Source organism: Oenanthe melanoleuca, chromosome 2, assembly GCF_029582105.1.
Source record: "Oenanthe melanoleuca isolate GR-GAL-2019-014 chromosome 2, OMel1.0, whole genome shotgun sequence".
Lineage (NCBI taxonomy): Eukaryota > Metazoa > Chordata > Aves > Passeriformes > Muscicapidae > Oenanthe > Oenanthe melanoleuca.
This window is the reverse complement of record NC_079335.1, coordinates 108,407,906-108,426,852: the sequence shown is the minus strand read 5'-3', so window position 1 is coordinate 108,426,852 and position 18,947 is coordinate 108,407,906. Positions and strand designations below refer to the sequence as shown.

General features: G+C 38.0%; 1 protein-coding gene across 1 annotated transcript in view; it reads right to left on the bottom strand.

The window, feature by feature from the left end:
- The window catches only part of OSBPL10 (oxysterol binding protein like 10), a 112,259-nt gene that overhangs the window by 40,130 nt on the left and 53,182 nt on the right, over positions 1-18,947 (bottom strand). Inside the window, exons 5-6 of the mRNA XM_056483148.1 lie at positions 8,760-8,970; positions 421-575 (exon numbers count right to left, since the gene is read on the bottom strand). Of these exons, the coding sequence (XP_056339123.1) occupies positions 421-575; positions 8,760-8,970 (366 nt within the window). The remainder of the gene's footprint in view (positions 1-420; positions 576-8,759; positions 8,971-18,947) is intronic.

Genomic DNA, 18,947 nt, shown 5'->3' with positions numbered 1-18,947 from the left:
GAACAGTCAGTTATATTCAAAACATGCCCAACAGCAAACAGCAACATGGAGGAACAAGTAGCAAGCAAGCAGTGTCTCCTGTCTATCTCAAACCAGAATGAAAAATAAATAAATAGCTTTTGTTTGCATCAGAGGATAGAAATGTGTACTGACAATCGGTTGATTGCTTTTAAGAATGGGAAAGAAACTGTGCACTTGCCAAAGTTTGCTGACACAAGTACCTCAGAGAAGTAAAAGAATATCATCAACATATTTTTCAAGTTTCTGAAGTGCACTTTTGTATGAAACTTATCATTTTCACACGTAACTTCAAACAAAGAGTACACTATGAAGACAAATATGATAATTTCTCAATGAAAGTATCCACCATCACACATGGTCTGTGTCTAACCAACGCCCTACAGAGACAAGCATGCTTACCTCAGTGTTTGGCTGTAGTGCCTGTGCCTCCTGGGCTGCAGATGGTACTATTGCCCATGTAATGTTGGCACTAGCAGATGATAAGGAGCTGAGAGCACCGTTTTTCAGTTCCTCTGTGGAGTGTGACTTGGGCCCAGGCCATCCTAGGATACCTTCTGAAGCAGAAAATAGCTATCAGTTTATGAGAGAAAGATTACAGATTTTCTCCATTCACCTCACCCTTCTACTGATCTAGATGAGTTGTATCTCTTCTCTGCTTCCATGTACAGCTTTACTTCAGTAAAAAATGATCTTGTACTTTCTGAACTAGCTTATGCAGTATCTCAAATGATATCCCTGCCTTTGGAAGCAAGAAACACCCTAATTAACCAAAGTAAGCAACTTGCAGGCCAACTTATTTGGGATTTTTTTAAGTCAATGAATGTTAGTCCTACTGCCAGACTGTATAATCCTTATGTATAATTCTATCTGCCATACCTTGGAAATTAAGCAAGAATTCTCTACCCACTATTTTCACAGTTATAAAGTTATCCAAGTAAATCCTCCATTTCTTCTACTTGAAATCAAAGTTTTAAGCCTAGCAGCTGTATTTTATTTCTGTCTGTACTATTAAATTTTTTTTCTAGATTAAGTACTAAAATGCTTTACTGGTACCAAGACCACAGTTTAAAAGAAGTCTCATTAGAAAGATACACATTAAATATGAATCAAACAGAACCTGGCATCAGAACAACCCTTCTTTCTAGGGGGACTTGATTTCCTGGATGGGTCTGTATTTAAGGATGCCATCACAGAAAGTATGATCAGCTAAGGCAAGCACACAGTTGTTCCTCCCTAACTGCTCTAAAACATAGTCTCAACAGTCAAATCAGTAGCCCTCAGCACAGGACTTAAAAATTCAGTTATTAATTACACGCTGCTATAAAATGTAGAGATACAGATAAGAAAATCACAGCTCTTCAGTCATTACCATAATTTATATATGAATATACAATTAGTGCCACAGGGAGGATCTCCTCTTCATCACTGACAAACTTTTAACATGATGCAGAGCAACACAAAGTACATTAAAGAATGTGCAATTTCTCTTCTCCGTATCACCAGGGTTACCAGAGATTGCCTCCTAAGTGAAGTAAATGGTTAGATCTCGAGAGGTTATGCTGCACAGTGTTACATTAGCACTTCCATTATTAAAAAATGGGCCACAAATCCCATAGCTGACTGAGCTCTTACCAAATGCTAGAGACAAAACAGTTACAGAACATTCCTCTCATCTAAAATGGCACTAAGTTATGAAGCCATGGCAGAAGTTCAGATCTACTTTGCTTAGGGTGCTTTTGTGGTGCCATCTTTTGCTGAAGAAAGCATGAGGAAAGCATAAGAAAACAATTAAGAACAAAATTATTTTCAAAGATCTGAGTAATCAACAGGGGGGAAAAAATCCAGCTTTTTTTTCCTTTTTTAAAAATGCGTATTTCATATAATTACACAAAATTCCCCTTGCCAAAGGAAGAACATTTCTGTGGCTCTGCTGTCAAATTATGCTTCTCACTCTTCATTATTTTGCAGCAACAGATCTTGATCTATTTTTCTGTTTTTCTCTGTCAAAAAAGCTGAATAATGGATTACTGCTGCTACTTTCCTATTACAGAGATATTAAAAAAAATTGAACTGACTTCTCTTTATGCCAATCTTTAAAAATATGTCATCCCATCATTTCCTTGGGCGATCCATTTTCTCTCTGCACAAACAATCTATTTGGCCTTCACAGTAAACAGTTATTTTTGGTTTTTTTTTTAATCTAGTTTATGTAAATAAGCACAATAAAAAGCTCCCACATGAAGAACTACCTCACTTCAGGGGAAATTTTTAAGTGTGAACATTTACTTCATGATATTTTTATAAACACTATACTAGTTTTCCTCTTCAGTGCAAATACAGTGTAAAAAGACCTTTGTATTTCTCTGCACATTTTACAGTCTCCAAGAGAAATAGAAACTGTTAGAACTAGGCAAGCATGTTTTCTCTCCCGTACCAAGAGCAATGCTACCCTCACAAAACAACAAATCTTGTCAGCCTAATCAAATTTTAAACAGATCTTAAAAATACATTATGTCCTAGCCAACACCAACAGGACGCCAACAGTTAAAGTCCAAATGATAATAAAGCACATTCATTTCCTCAGCACTTCTGCATATGTGAAAAATTGTTTTGTTAAACTGTGCATCTGGAATTTGACTACTTTGCAGAAGAGAAATATGCAGGGAAAGATTAAGTCACACAGCACAGAAATCTAAAGAAATAAAGAGTATCTCTCTGAACAGGTTGAAAAAAATTCCCACCAGTTTCAAAGTGCCATCAGGGAACCTTTGATGATCTTTAATCTACAAATCTGACATCTGAGATGTCAGCATTCTCATATCATCCCAAGGAACTTGCCATGTATCTAATACAGCAGCTCACACTTCAGGCAAAAGCAATCTCTGACGAGAGAACTCATCAGAAATTATCTTCAAATCAACTAAGACTAGAATACAATCTCTGTGTAGGAAGTGAAAGGCCACACAATATGGCTCCTACTTTATCAGTTTTACAAAACTTTTAAGGACAGTTTTTCAGGGTGGGTTTTTCAGTTTTTCAGTGCACCCAAAATGCTCTCATCTGCACTAGTATAAATTACCCTTATCACGAAATAGTACAGGTATAGCTGCTATCTGTGCCATGTCTAATCCAGCTGTTTTACCAGAATTTACTCCCCACAGACTGAGCTGCCACTGCAAATCATTTGATCCACTCTAATGGAGTTGCCATCTTTGCCACTTTATGGGACTCAAAAATCTCTATCACTAGTTCAATCCCTGTTCTTATAAAGACTTAAAAAAAATATATATATAAATTAAATATAATATGAGAAAGTTTATATTCTGAGTTGGATACGAATAGGAAGAAATTGCTGTCATTGGTTTGGACTTCTTAAGCTAGATTTTTTTCTCCTTCTCAGTCATAGCCAAAGACAGCTAACAGAAGGTAAATTCTAATCTATTTTGATATATTCCAGAGCTCTAAAGGAATTCTCCAGAAAGACAGTCACAAATTATATAAAAGTATTGACAGCTACATAACTACTACTTGCTTTAAGACTATGCAAAGCACTACACTAATTAAAACAAAACATCTGTTTCTGCAGTAATGAAGATGCAAAAATTAGACATACCAAATACACAACCAGTAAATCAGCCAGTTCTCTTCTACCTTCAGGGTGTTGGTTCTGTAGTTCCAGGAGTGAAAACCCAAGTCTGATTCCTCTGAAAGTTCAGAGCTTATGTATGTACAAAACAGGAGTTCTCATAGAACATACCCAAAAAATAGCTTCTTTCCCTCTTCCCCTCAATACCAGCTTCCACTGTGATGAACACGCAGCAAACACACACACCAAGGCACTGGAGAACACCTGTACCTAAGCAAAGTACATGCATCTTGACACAACTTATTTATCCTTTCCCTACAGGAGAAACATCTATCCCTGCTGCAAGTTCACACTGCAGGAGTGGGGGGAGCTCTCTCCAAAGAGAAGGTTTACAAGAGATTTTTCAGTTAAGCAATGTTGATAATTTTCTTTTGTTGGTTTTGATTTTCTGGGTACCTAATGTATCTTCAAACTCACTTTTGCATGACAATTGATACATGAAATATGCTTAACACCTATCTCAATTCCATGATAAAAACCTTTCTAATTTTAAATCCTCTGGTCTTGCCTGGGAGACTACCCAAAAAAATAAATCAAACCTAGTTTTTTTTTCCCTGTCACAATCTAAACTATCATCTATTGATAACACTTTCATGACATATTTTAAAAACAGTCTAACAAATATCCCCTAACAGTGCAGTGGTAGGCCTTGAGGAGAAACCAATACTAGATCTGGATTCCTTCCCCTGCCAGGGCTGGATGCAAGCTTGGTCTCTCTGCTGAATCCCTACAGCACACTGGACCAGCAACAGCAAATGGCAGCTGCATCTCTGCTTTTCACATGAGATTGTATTTGCTAATGCTGTGTAGAGACTAGAAATTAATGCTATCTTCCAATGAAAGAAGAACATGCAAGGAATAATGTATTAGCCTTTAGATAAAACAGCAAATTGCTCTGGTTATTCTTGACAGAAGCAAGGCTGGTGATGGTGCAATTAAGGGAGAACTGACTGACCAAGCCAACTTTAGTTAAGTACACTAGCAACAAAGAATATGTACTCCCCTGTCTGCTTTCCTCACTCTTCCCTGCCCACATGCATTCATGCACAAATAAGGAATTACTTATCTGCTCATTTTTCTCTCTTGTCATCTCAGCTGCAAGACAATTCCTAGCTGTCATCTGTCAGATTGAAAGTATCTAGATTTTGTCTTTCCTATCCATTTATTTTCTCCAAAAATGAGGCAATAGAGAAAAAAAAGCTCAAGTATATCCTGTACCCAACTCCAGAACCATCTCCAATCCATTTGTTTCCATGGGAGCCAAAATCAGCAGCATTTGCACATTAAAGTGAACTTCAGAAAATCCATTGTAAGGATGAGTTTGGCTTTTGTTTCTAAAAAATCTTTTGAAAAATTGAACGTTCTACAAATTGGAAAAGCAGGCAAGGGAGAGATAGGAAAAAAAAGGAAGGGAATTCCTATCAGAAAGATGCTTTATTCAGTAAATGAATAAATTAATAAATGGCTAATGTGAAATGCAGATTAAAAGAATGGATTGATCTGTACAGGCTGCTACTACAAGAGAGGATTCTGCCTGCCAAAACACTAGAATAAAATATTAAAAAAAACCCAGACCTAAAATACAACATAAGCTGGTAGAGCTACATTAAAACAAACATTCAAGTTTGCTCTGTTCACAGCCTGGGAGGGAAGAATGTTAACAATTGCAGCCAACAGGCTCTGGAGATACTCTTCTGCCAAAGGCTGTATACAGAGCTGGAAAAAAATAACACTAGAACTTCTAAAGTTAGAAATGAAGAAAAATGTCTCCACATTTTATAGAGATGCAATCTCTTCTCCTCAACTCACACAATATGTAACCAACACTTTCAGATAATAACACCCTTCTCTGGCAGATATTTCAATGAAAGAAAAGAATTTCAAAAAATTTAGCCAGTGATCAATGCACATACCTTTAATAATTACAGCTGGAAATTATTTTTGAAATTATTTTAGCTCCAAAGTAGAAACACAGGATTTTGCTTCACTGACTTATCTTGATGATGTACTTCCAAAATAGACAATTACAAAAACCCTTCCATGAAGCTTCAGAGAAATAAGAAAATTATTGACTAGCCTTCAAGATTGAAGACTTCAGTTTAATCTTCATGTCTGCTTGCAGGCTTGAGGTCTAAGGCAATTCGTGAGAACCATGAAATGGAAAAATCATGCCATCCTTAAACTATTCCATTAGAAAGGATGCCATAAAAATATTTTAAGTCATGACCTACATAATTGTAGACTCTGGAAAAGATTCCACTAAAGTGAATATCAAGGTGATTTCTTTCTACTCTAACTACTGGAAAACAAAGCAACAAAAATATTTACATCAAAAGAAAGAAGACACCTTTTTCTCTTGCTTACAACAATAATTGTCAGTAAGTCTGTTTAAAATAGTGACTAATTATAACCTTCATGAGAGCATTCCCTAAGTACTAAGTCAGAAACTCTCAGCCACTTAAGTCTTTCCTTTAGAGTCAGTAAGCCTGCAAGGCCTCCAGGGAAGTCAGCAAAACTTGCACAATTGGGTACAAAGACCCCAAAGACATGAGGAAGGGTACAGAGAAAGCAGATTAAGTAGATATATATCCACTTTTAAGGCAGTTCTCTCTCTCTATGGCATAATAGTGAAAGCTTTGGATGCTGAAGGAAAGCAAAGTCAAGGGTAGGTTCAAGTCACCCAAGCTAAGCAATTGAGTATTTCTCACACTCCACACAAGGAAGACTGTTACCTGCCTGGACTGGATTGCTTTCATGAACTGTAGGCTAGAAGCAAAAAAATAAATTACCAAATTTCTATGTTGTCTTTATCTATGCATTCTGCCCCACAATGCCCACTAGCAATTTACACCACCCAGCAGGTAATGAGACAGTACTGGGAAGGAAGCATTCAGCCAAGGATTGCACAGGGCCATGGCATCTCACAAGAAAGGTGTTTGAGAATTCCTATCACAGGAGCACATGGTTTTTAAACTAACAAGAGTCATTTTCACCTGACAGTGACAGTAAAGGTCATCCTCTGTTGTACCTGCTGGGTATAAAATTAAAAGAATTCACCTGGAGGACACAATCAAAATGAACTAGATCATCTCTCAGAATTAGAGTTTGCTAGGGGATTACTTAAAGGCTTTAGTCTGAATAGGTATGAGCTTATGCAGCTTTGATGACTCTGAAACTCTACCGACTCAGCAGAAACGTTAAGTCTATCAAAGTATGCCTGGAAAAGATTAAGTGTGTAGGAAAATCAGTAATCAAGACTTGTAGGCCAGGTTCTTTCAGGCAACTGTGTTGCATAATAAGGCCTAGGGAAAAAAAAATCATTTCAGTCAAGGAGAAGAGACTAAATATTTCAGTAGCTTTTAGTGCCCTCCTTAGTTGGTTGGTTTTTTTTTTACTTCCATACCAAAGAAAACACTGAAGAATTAACTGCTTGCATTCAAGTTCTCAGAGTTACACCAAAGATGCTGGTGTGAATCAGTGCTACAGAATTTTGATTCCTGAAAGGATTCTCTTGCAAAACAAACAAAAACACTTACTAGATTTTATAATTCAGTATTTCATAGTCATTACTTTCCTTTCAATACAAAAAAACTAATTGGGGATTCCCTTTAGCAATTGCTAATGTTTTGCTTGCTTTTCTCTCTTCTTGCCCACAGATCCTCAAAAACCATTATCAAGTCAAAACAAAGGCATGGATTTAACAGAAGATTATGTGGATAGATTCAAGGACATGTACACCTCAAGTCATCTATCTCTTGACAGTTCACTTAGATCACATCAAGATGAAAAACAACCTTTAGGGACCTTGAAACTAGAAAGTAACTTTTCTTCGAAGGATGCTTTTCATCTCTGTTTCAAACCATTCTTTTCTGAAATAAAGTTACAGCAAATACTTTAATTTAATGCACTTTTAACATTGCTACTTAGCTAAGTGCAAGGGGAGGGGGTTCACATTTTCTACAAGAAAATGGCAATTTTTAAAAAATCATGTTCCTTTATGAAACCGATCAGAATCTGGATATGGGAAAGTCAGCACATACCATAGGACAGGTGTCAAAAGGATTAATATTGGTTTTTTCCAAGAACCAGTTTCACATTGCTTTCCTGCTTCCCAAGTAACCCTCACATTTCTATTCTCCTCACAATGGGAATGCTTCAGAGGCTGTCCCACCATGCCATATCTCAGCAGCCTTGAGGGCACATCCTGCCCTGTACTGAACCTACTGCAAATAAGTGCAGGCTGTGGGGATTGCATCCAAAGAAAATACAAAAAGGCACCCTACATCCAGAGTTCTGCTGCTGCTGCTTCTTAGATCAACACTTGGTCTTGTTCTTAAGACTTGACAGTACAGTTTATGCATGGGAAAATGCTAACCACCCTTCCAGAAAGCTCAAGGTCCAACTTCCAATATTATGGACAGATCCAGAACTGGGTGACAGATCCAGAACTGGGTGAACTGGAAAAACTGAGGTACAAGGAGACTGAAAGGCTCATGCCTGCAGAGCTCAGTGTAGTATGACACTGACATTTTAGGCTCATAAAACTTGCCACAAATTTTAATTTTTTTTTTTTTTCTTAAAGCACAGAGAACTCTTTCCAGACTCAAAGAAAACCACAGACCAAAATAAATCCACCTCAGCAGCATCCTTCCATGTGGAAAGCTAGAAAAATTATTTTCACTGTAGCACTGCATAGCATTATTTTTATCAACAAATCTGTATTGAGATTGAAATATATTTTTTTTAAAAATAGGAAGGGGAGCAGACCAAAACAACCAAGCTGGTTCTGCACTGCTATTAACACAAAAAATGTAGGTTTATATATATCTCTTGTTCATGCCCCATTTTTTTGTGTTGCTGTGTTCAGGATTGGATTTCTCTGAGAAAACTCAGGACCACTTCTTTTCCTCCTCTCTTCTGATTGCAATACATTTTGCCTTCTTTTTTTAGGCAAAGAATTACAGTGCTTGAGACTGCAGAAGCTCACAAGCTGCTCATCCCAACTTGCCTGAGAATGGTTAATTTTGCCTGCTTCATGTCATACTAAAAACCCAATGCACATGAAACAATACCCAAGGCAGCCTGTGCTCACCTGATGACAGTGTCCTGTTATGCTGTTGGCCCACTTGATGAATACTTTGCTGTAGTAGACTCAGGCATTCTCCAAGGCAGCTCAGGGTGGCAGCAGAGGTAGCTTTTAAAAGTAGCAAGTCCTGATCCAAGGCAGTAAGGGGTCCAGAATTTGGGAGAGCTTCAATGGCTTGTACAAGATTCTTTTGTTGTCCTTCAGCTTGGCTCATGATCTATAAAGGCCCAAAAACATCTGCTGTTACAGGAAATATCACTGTGTAGCTGTTAAATTCTTATGGATTGAAATAGTGACTAAATGTGAAGAACTACCACAAATGGATGTTAATGTTCTGATCCAAACATACCACATACTCACCTACAAAAACGAAGGGCTTGAGACTACCAAAGGCCTGTAAAATGTCAAGACTATGTTAGAGAAAATAGTCTCTTAAAATAGTAGGTTCACAGTAGGTTTAATAGTGACTCATACTTTCTGAAAGTCTTTGTAAGGAAAAGTATGACAATTCTACTTCCTTCTCCATTATTAATTTAGGCTTCGATTTTCTTGCCTTTGTATGTGATCTGAGACATCCAAGGAAGCTACACTGTCCCTCCTCCTTTCCTACATAAAGTACCTCATCACAGTTTAAGAATGGGCATTACCCATTTCTCAAGCATCACAAAGGAACTGTTTTTACAAAAGGCAGTAATTTTTAACTTTACAGACATTAGCACAGGAAGCAACTTAGAGTACTTATTTCATATCCAATATGAATACCAGCTGTCAGGCAGAAAGTTAACCTCTTTCCAGATTTGGACCACCCAGATGAAGATGAAAGGGGTGCTTGTACAGCAGGTAAAAACAGTATTTGAGGAGGCTGCACTTTAAGCAAATTGACAAGCTTTCAAAATCCTAAAGCAAAAAGAAAAAGGAGATGTTCAAAATTTCTCTCTCCATTTTTACAGCCTGTAGGAAATCATATATGCTCGTGACAAGCCTCTTACACTTACCTTGCAAAAACTTACTGCAAAAACTTACAGGTAAAACTTACACCTGAGGTATCCAAAGCTTTAAGAAAAATATACTGAAGACATCATAATAAACAAAGATTCAAGCTCCATTTGTCCCCACTACTGTACAGTAAAAATGCCTTATAAACTTAATGACTTTTTTATTATCATTATTATATTTTTAAGTATTGTGTGCTTCCTGCAGCCTTCCTGCACTACTGTAAATTGCCTGATTAAAAAATATATGTTGAGTGCACTGAAAAGCTAGAACAGAAACTGAACTCAGAGATGCAAATAACCACTCTTGCAAATAAGAGACTGGAATTACACAAGAAGCTGTTGTTGCAGTTCATAAATTTATCCAAATGCCTTGCTGAAGGTTAACATGACATTTTAATAATCAACATATAAAACAGAGGCCACAACTTCAGTAAAAGCCACAGACAATTTTAATTCCCTTTGGCAGAAAACAAGACCTGTCAGAAGGTGACACAGACCCCTCCAATATGCAGCTTTAGGGAACCACAGAATCAATCCCAGGCAATGCTCTGCTTTCAGAAGTCACACAGCATGAACCTGAGCTCCACAGCATGGACAAGGTGGCTGCTTCAAAGATAAAACAACAAAAAAAATACCACAGACACACACTTATGCAAGTATTCCTCCTTCATGCAATGAGCACAAGAAGGCAAACAGAAGGAATAGCCAGGCGAAAAAATATGACCATCTCCCTGGAAGACTAAACAATATAATTGTATGGAAAACTGCTTCTCTCCTTTTCCCATCCTGCATAAGTGTGAAATTGAAAACCTGACTTTCCTCATACTTCATAGTGACAGAAATGTTCTATTTTCATTTCCAAGTGACTAGTTTTCCTACCTTTTTTTTTTTCTTTTTTTTTTTCTTTTTTTTTTTTGGAAGCAGCTTACAAATTCAAGATCTGCTTCCATAAAAATAAAAAATCAAAAATAAAACCAAAAGCAAAACTTTGAAAACCTCAAACATTTCAATTTCCCCTCTCCCTTAATAAAGGGCTATATTTTTTTGCAGGTAAGACAGGAGCGTAAGATAAACTGATCAGGGAGTTTAGAAAACATCTGGAAAATTAACTGAATGTTTGTAGCTATCACCCAGCCCAAAACTTTACAGGCTTTTGTCAGCTGTATTCTTCCTAGATTAGGAGAAATTTCAATAAAATCAATGATTTATTCTACCTTTATCCAAAACAATGACCAAGTCTTACTGTTTTCTAGCTGACCTAAAATAGCTTTAAAGCAGCCCTTTGATTCATCTTTTCCCTGCTACCTAGTTTCATGTTATAGTTGTGATACCAGCAGCTGGTCTATGGACCTGACACAGCAGAAGACATCTGGAACTGCAACTTCTGTGTAGGATTCAAAGTATTAGAACTTGCTGAGCATCTACTCCTCAAGCACTGATCAAAACCACACTCTTCAAAGTGCTGAATGCCCAGAACAAAAAAAGAACCTCCCCTATTCTAAAGTGACAGATCAACTCTATGGCAAAACAGAAAGGAAATTACATATATTATTGAAATAACTGAATTTTTTTTTAACATGTTTGCCAATTTTTTGGCAAAAGATTTCAGAAGAGCTGAAGTGTAGTTGTTCTACAGAGAGTAAATCAAGGAGGAGCCAACACAAAAACACCAAAACATACAAGATGAAACTCTTTAAACATATTAACCCTTAACAGGACAGCTACTAAGTCATGCAGTTATAGCATCATCTTCTGTCTTACTCGTGGGTCTGTTTTCTGCTTTTTCTCAGGAGAGGAGAGGCAAAATGCTTGACTTACTATCACTCTAAGCTCATTTCAAAACCAGAATGAAAAGCTTTGATTTTGAGAAATGGAAGTTTTTCATTTTCCTTCTCCAAAGAGAAATAACCTGCCTCATTTTGAATTATTTTGCTCTCACATGGAGTTATTTTAGCACCTTACAATTCTCCATCCTTCCCATTTGCAAATACAGACAGCTCAAAGTAGTAGTTCTCTACTTGTAACAAAAACAAAGGCTATTTGCCCCTGTTTCCTCACCAAATATTAACCAATTTATCTTTCCACTCTTGTTTTGGATTTGACACCTCCTCTTCATCTGTATTTTCTTCTCATAATATCACAAAACAACTGCAAAACAACTCAGAAATGCACTGAAACTTCAAGAATACAACTTTATAATAGATGCACAATAAAAATACTGAAAGAACCATCAGGACAACATGTATTAAAAGGAATTACATGTGTGAAAGTATCTAGTATTATTAGGTCTGCATTAACTTAATTGCAGAATGTTCAGTAAGAGGAAGCCTCATCCTAGGAAGACACCAGCTCAAACACATGGTCTGCTTCTTTCTCCATCTTCTGCCTGGTGCAGGAGAACAAGCAGATGACATGTGCTCCCTATTAACAGCTGCTCCTGAAGTGTGAAGGAGATTCAGACCTTTTAGCCTGCCAGAAACTCTCAAGTATTGTCTGTGTTCTTACAGTGGTTTGACTCTGGCTGGTTACCCAGTGCCCACCACTGCCCCTCCTTGGCTGAACAACAAAAAGTTTGACGGGGTCGAGATAAGGACAGAGAGGTCACTCAAGGTGACAGGTAAAACAGACTTGACTCAGGGAAATCAGTGTAATTAGTACCAATCAGAGTAAGGTAACAAGAAAATAAAACCAAATCTTACTTTTCCCCCACCCCTCCCTTCTTCCCAGGCTTAACTTCATTCCCAGTTTCACGAAATCCTTCCCCAGAGTAGCACAGGGAGGCAGCTGGGGGAGTTACAGCCTGTTCATGACACATTGTCTCTGCCACTCCATCCTCCTTGCTCTCTGCCTGATCCAGCATGGGGCCCTCCCATGGCAAACAGTCCCACATGAACTGCCCCAGCACAGATGCCTCGCAGGGTCACAGGTCCTGTCAGCAAACCTGTGTCAGAGTCACAGCATTTCCAGGCATGCATCTGCTCTGGCAGGGTGCTCCACAGGCTGCAGGTGGATCTCTGCTCACCATGGACTCCATGGGCTGCACAGGGACATCCTGCTTCAGCATGGGCTGCATCATGGCCACAGCCCCAGCACGAGAACATCACCTTCCCCTCCTTCACCACCAGCCTTGGTGTCTGCAGTGGCTTCTCTCATATTCTTACTCCTCTCTTCTCTGGCTGCTGTTGAGCAGCAGCTCTTTCCCCCTTTTTAAATCTGTTATCCCAGAGGCTCTACCACCATGGCTGATGGGCTTGGCCAACTGGGGGTCCATCCTGGAGCCAGCTGGCCTTGGCTCTGACACGGGGCAGCTTCTGGCAGCTTCTCACAGAAGCCATGTCTGTGACCATTCTCATGCCAAAGCCTTGCCATGCAAAGCCAGAACAACTCTCCTGAACAACACTACACTCAAAGAAACATGCCACCCAATAACCCTCTCACGAATATCAGAATGCAACAGGAAACTGAAACAGGAAACATCTGTGATGTTTTCCTCTCTAGGTCATCCCCTCCCTACCACTTGCTCCAAAACAGACAATCCCCAGCTTTTGTTGCTGCCTGCTTCCTCCTCTTCAGGGCTGATCTTAACATCTTGTGTGATTGCTTCCCCTATTTACCCCAGTCACAGCAACTGCTACCTACTCCTTCACAGCTGGAACTGCACCACCTCCTGTTGTGAACACATAGCCAACCACGATGTGATAGACGAAAAACTTATGCAAACACTACCAAACAAATGGTAAGTAGAAATGACTACTTTTCAGGGCTATTTCTGCAGTATGTGGAAGATAAGCAGAAAAAGCCATGAGATACCCTAGATTTGAAAAGAAATTTATTTCAGATGTAGTAAGATGAAAGAACATTCTTTCATGTGGTAAATAAGCTAAAATTAGTTATTAAAATTTTACTTAGGAAGTAAAAAATGAAAAACTGAAGTGCTAGCTTCCCTGCCAAAAGAAAAAGATACAGGAATTCTACATTTTGTTAAAATAAAAATGATACATTAATCTTTACCATGCAGAGAAATCATCATACAAAATCTGAATGCCATTTTTTATTTAAGGCTTCAATTTATTTCTGAAACTAGAAAGAGAAAGGGAGAGATTCCAAATTATTAAGTATAATAATAAATAATCTCTATTCAAGATTTATCCTCCTATCCAACAACAAAAATAAATGGAAACTTCAAAGGAAGAAAACTGAATAGCCACACCTGAATGCAAGAGCATTCAGCATGATTGCTTTTGACATTATTTTATTTTAAATGCTTTTGTTATCCAGACTCCAAGACTAACATTAAGGCATATGTCTGTCTGTCTTATTGACAATGAACAGATGTGCATCATCAGAACATCTTTCTTTCCAGAATGATTGATCCTACAGGATTTTGCCCAACTAACACAGAGCATCGCAACAACCTAAAGCAAACACCAGCTTTATTGCCATCTGTAAAACTTCTCAATCCACAGCTGCCACAAGGGCACCTCCCAGGACAGTGACTTCAGGTTCCTCAAAGCAAAGAAAGAATGACATCAGCCATATTACCTCAGAGGGCAAGTAGACACTCTCTCTTTGTCACAGGGGCCACGTGGAACTGGCCAAGAAAACAAGTAGCATCACCAATCTTGTCTTTCTATATAATGATTTAAATACTTCAGATCATCCTACCCTCCTTCCAGACTATAAAACATGAGATCCTTCAGCCACAATCCAACCATATGAGCAACTTCAATTATAGCTTAAATTTATTTTAAATGTTGTTTAAATGTAGTTTAAATAGTGCTGATAGCATTATTGAATCCTTTTACAGTCAGTATTAAGATATGCCTACCCATGCATGAGGAAAAATCAAAAACACTCCAGAGAAAAAAGAAAATGTTCTTTTAGCACTGAAAAACCACAGAAATTCTGTATCATCAAGCTCCTCTGTGACATGCTAGAAATCATTCATGAGCCATTCTGCTCCATCAGTTAATAACTCTTTTTCTCTACTGCAGTAATCTCTGCGCACCATCACCAGCAGCACGTGGTCTGACGACTTATCTGTAGGCAATCCCTCTGAAAGATTTAATGCAGTGATTTTTGTTTTTAAATCCTTTCCATTACTGACTGCATGCAAGTTGAAAACAGTTATTAAAAACACGGGAAAATAAAGAGCACAATAAAAAAGTGATTATACAAAAAAAAAGGGCACCTGAAAAAATAAACAGTTGTGTGGAAAAATCTTTAGACACTTAAATAGTAAAAGAAATGCAACATGCATCACTTCCTTAAAACTCTAAGTCAAAATGTCCTTGAGAGAAGTTTACTGCTTTTAAAACAGGGAATAGCCAGTTTGCTGCTGCATTCTTTTTTGGCAGGATTCAATTGGTTGGCGCTTCATTTGGGGTGGGTTTTTCTAACATAAAAACACAGTCTCTCTCTCTCTCTCTCTCGCTCTGACACATGCACACACACACTTTCTGGAAATACTAGTTTTTTGCTTTTTAGAAAATAGTACCAGAAAAATAGCTTTTCAGAAAACATTGGGAAAGGACAGGATGTGAGACCAGCTTTTCAAACTATTCTAGAATAAGTCACAAGTGATATATGTGTTAGGACATTTAACCACTGTTAAACATATTTCACAGGGATCTGGATTTTTTTCTTTTATTTCATAGAAAACACCTTTTTTCCTAAAAGCAAATGAAGAACAAAAGAGTCTACACACAAGAAATAAAAATCTTCTAAGTCACTGTAAATGTGATATATTGTGCTGCCACATGAACCTAATACAGTTATCAATTGTGACCTTGAGCAAGGACTCCTCTTGCAATCTTGACCTGTATTTCATCAACACCACTAACTGTCATATTGTAAAAATCAAAAGTTAAAACAGTCAGTATAAGTAGAATATATGTGTAAGTATATACACAGACATCTATCAAGAATATATATAAAAATGTAAGATACCTGGAACTCCAGTGTCACTAAAGCAATCACATAGTCACTAACTGGACACACTACCTACCAATTCAGCTCATATTCACAAATCCAACATTATTTCCATTAAACTTGACCACTTTTCACTATTTATTCTGAAAAAGGAAAAAGCATCAACACACATGCAAGAAGACTACTGTTAATCATCAGCTCACCAATTGAGATGTCTGACAAATGAAGGTAACTTGTACAAATGCAGTAAAAGTGAATGCATTTTTTTTTTTATTTTATGCACTGTTGTTTTGAGTTAAGTATAACCACTGCAGAGCAAATGAACTTCTACCTTGACTTAACTACTGAAAAGCATTCTCAGACTGCTCACGGTTACTTGCTACATTCACCTTACCACTTGACAAAATAAATTTTCTGACGAGGATTTACAGACCTGACTCTTTTCTTCAGTAAAATCATGTAACAAATCTTTCAATGGGATTCCATCTATAGCATGCAAGCTAAGAAGCCAAAATTATAGCTTAATATATAACTAAGGTGAAATAACTAAAAACAGAGGTTGCTGCTGGAAGTACTCCAATAGCTAACAGAAATCTCTTATCAAGATGATTTTGCACTTTTAAAACATCACATGTAGAAACACATATAGGATCAGATGACCGCTGGTAACATATCTGTACACTTTGCCTGCAATAAAACCTGACCTTCAGACCAAAAAAAACCTCAAACTGTAAACAGGAAAGAATTCTACCCACAAAGCTTCAATCTGGAGTAAGACCCAGAGTAGCCTCTATGAATATTATTATGCTAATGAAAATGTTTTAAGGAAGGATCCTAGAACATCAAGTGAGAGACTCTGAAAGCATCTTGGAAAGATGGAACCAGATAATGACACCCGTATCAGCTGTCCTTTCCTGATTACTGCCTCCCTCCCATTACCAGGAACAAGCACGAAATTCTCCATTATCATCACCTCAGGATAGCAGCCAGCTTGACCTCAATTATTTTAATGAAGCAAACAATGAACATTAAAATTGGAATGACTTGTTATATAATGGTTATTAAGGCTCAGACACACACATCCCATCAACAAAGCTTCAAAGAAGCAAGTTAATTTTCATTTGGCATGTAATTTGCAGACAGAGACACAAAAAGCAACGGAACAAACAGAACTGTACCTCTGACAATCAGGATGGAAGCTAACCACTAGGGCACATTTCTTCTCTTCAGTCCTTGCCTCTGCTTTCACAATTCAATTTTTTCCCTCAAAAGAGAAGGAAAACAAGCACTCTCCACCCCCATCTGCTATTTTGTTGTCTTTTCCCTAATCAGGAACACACAGTTTCAGTTACAGGAAAAACTGAAAAGTTAGTTGCTACATATCTTCATTGTCTCAGCCAACAAAACATTATTTCCTTTAGGGTTTTGTTTTGCCTTTTTGTGCTCAGCCCTCTCACCACACGCTCCACAGGGGTGGATCCTTGCGAGGAAATCCTTACAGAGCACAATTCAAATGTCATCAGGACTGAGTCTAAAATCCAAGTCTAAGACAACCAGAAAACCAGGGAGCGGAGGAGGCAGGCTGGCTCAATTGTTTCCTGATCTCAGCTCTTACCAATCTGCTGCAGTCCCACTGGTTGCCATCAGCACCTCCTGGGGCTACAAGCTCTTCACATTCCTCAGCACAGGGTTTACTCTCCAGAGAGCAGCTCTTACTTACTTACTTCTGTCATGAAAATTTTGAATTGGCTAGTTAGTTTTTTCATATACTAAACATGAAACTGTGCTTCTTTTTTTACACATTCGATTCCTATTTTGTATCTTCAAATTCTGCAACTTGGACACTTACTACATACCCTTACAATATAATATAATTCTTTTTTGCACAGACAACATTCATTAATCATTTGATGAACTACAGACATCTTCTCATTGGCCTACTAGCCAGTAGCTTTTTAATCACACCTGCAAGCTCCCTTGTTATTAGCTGCACAACTACAACAGTAAAACATCCTATTTGGTAGGTCTGAATACTATTGCTTTAGTCCATGACGTTTACCATATGTGGGGGAGAGAGGAAAAGGGAGACACAGGTCGTTTTTGCTGAATGGTTTGGAAGCCTTAAACATTCCATGCAGTGGCAGAGGAGGAAAAATTAATCTACCCTCCCAGGAAATTCTCAGTTGGCTGCAGCTCAGGTACATGAGAGTAAGTTGCTCCCTTCCTCCCTTTAAAAGAGGCAGAAGCTCAGCAAGAAAGGGAGTTGACTGAACTTAACTACCTGTTTTACAGAAGCATCATTCAGTTCAAAGGAATGAAAGACAGGATACATTTAACAGATCTATCTCCAAGCACCAAAAAGTATATGATATCTGTAATTGTCAGTGTTCTCTGGGACTTCATGAAGACACTTTATTTGGATGCAAAACACTCCCAAGGACAATCTCAGCAGTCTAAGTTTCTAAAGAAGTATACTTCTTTTATCTGCAAAGCAGAGACACCAGAGAGAACACAAAGGGTCAGTAAACAACACAAAGAGTCAGTAAAGAGGATCAAAGCAGTTCTGGCAGGATCCCTGAGAATGCCTCCAGAAATCTCAGCAAAACAGTTCACCTATGTCAAGCCAAAACAAATCAAATGTTTCCCTTTGTTACCTCCTTACCACACATGACAACCCCAGATATAAGGTTAAATGCATCCTTTCTCTATTCAATCTGTCCTCCTCACTTGAGAAATGAGCTACTGAATGATAGAAAAGCAACAGGAGGCCAGGGTGAGAAAAAGACCTTAAATCCATGCAGACAGACTAGGACAAAAAAATTCAGATTTTGCCAGCAAATATTTAACCAGACAGACAGTCTTGGATTTTTTAAACTAAAGGATGTTTTTAGTCTTAATCAATACTCTGATATATATTCAGCTTTCTGTGAGTGGCTTCATATTATACAGGAGAGAGAAAAAATGGGAGGGGAGGGAAGCTTTTCCTGTCTCTCTCTCAAAAATCTCTTAATTACTCTGAGAATACCTACTGTCTGCCTAAATTCTAAGGAGAACACTTCTTCCTCAGAAAACAACATCAACTTCATGTTGTTCCCATGTGGGTGATTTACAAATAAGCCAAAGTATTAAAACACTGGAGAAAAATAAAATTCCTCTGATAGTGTCAGGAGTATTTTGTGGAGACACATCCACAAGTCACAAGGTGAGAAGTAAAATCTTTTTAGAAAGAGCTGGTTGCCATTAGAAATATACAAGTGAAAGTATGTCA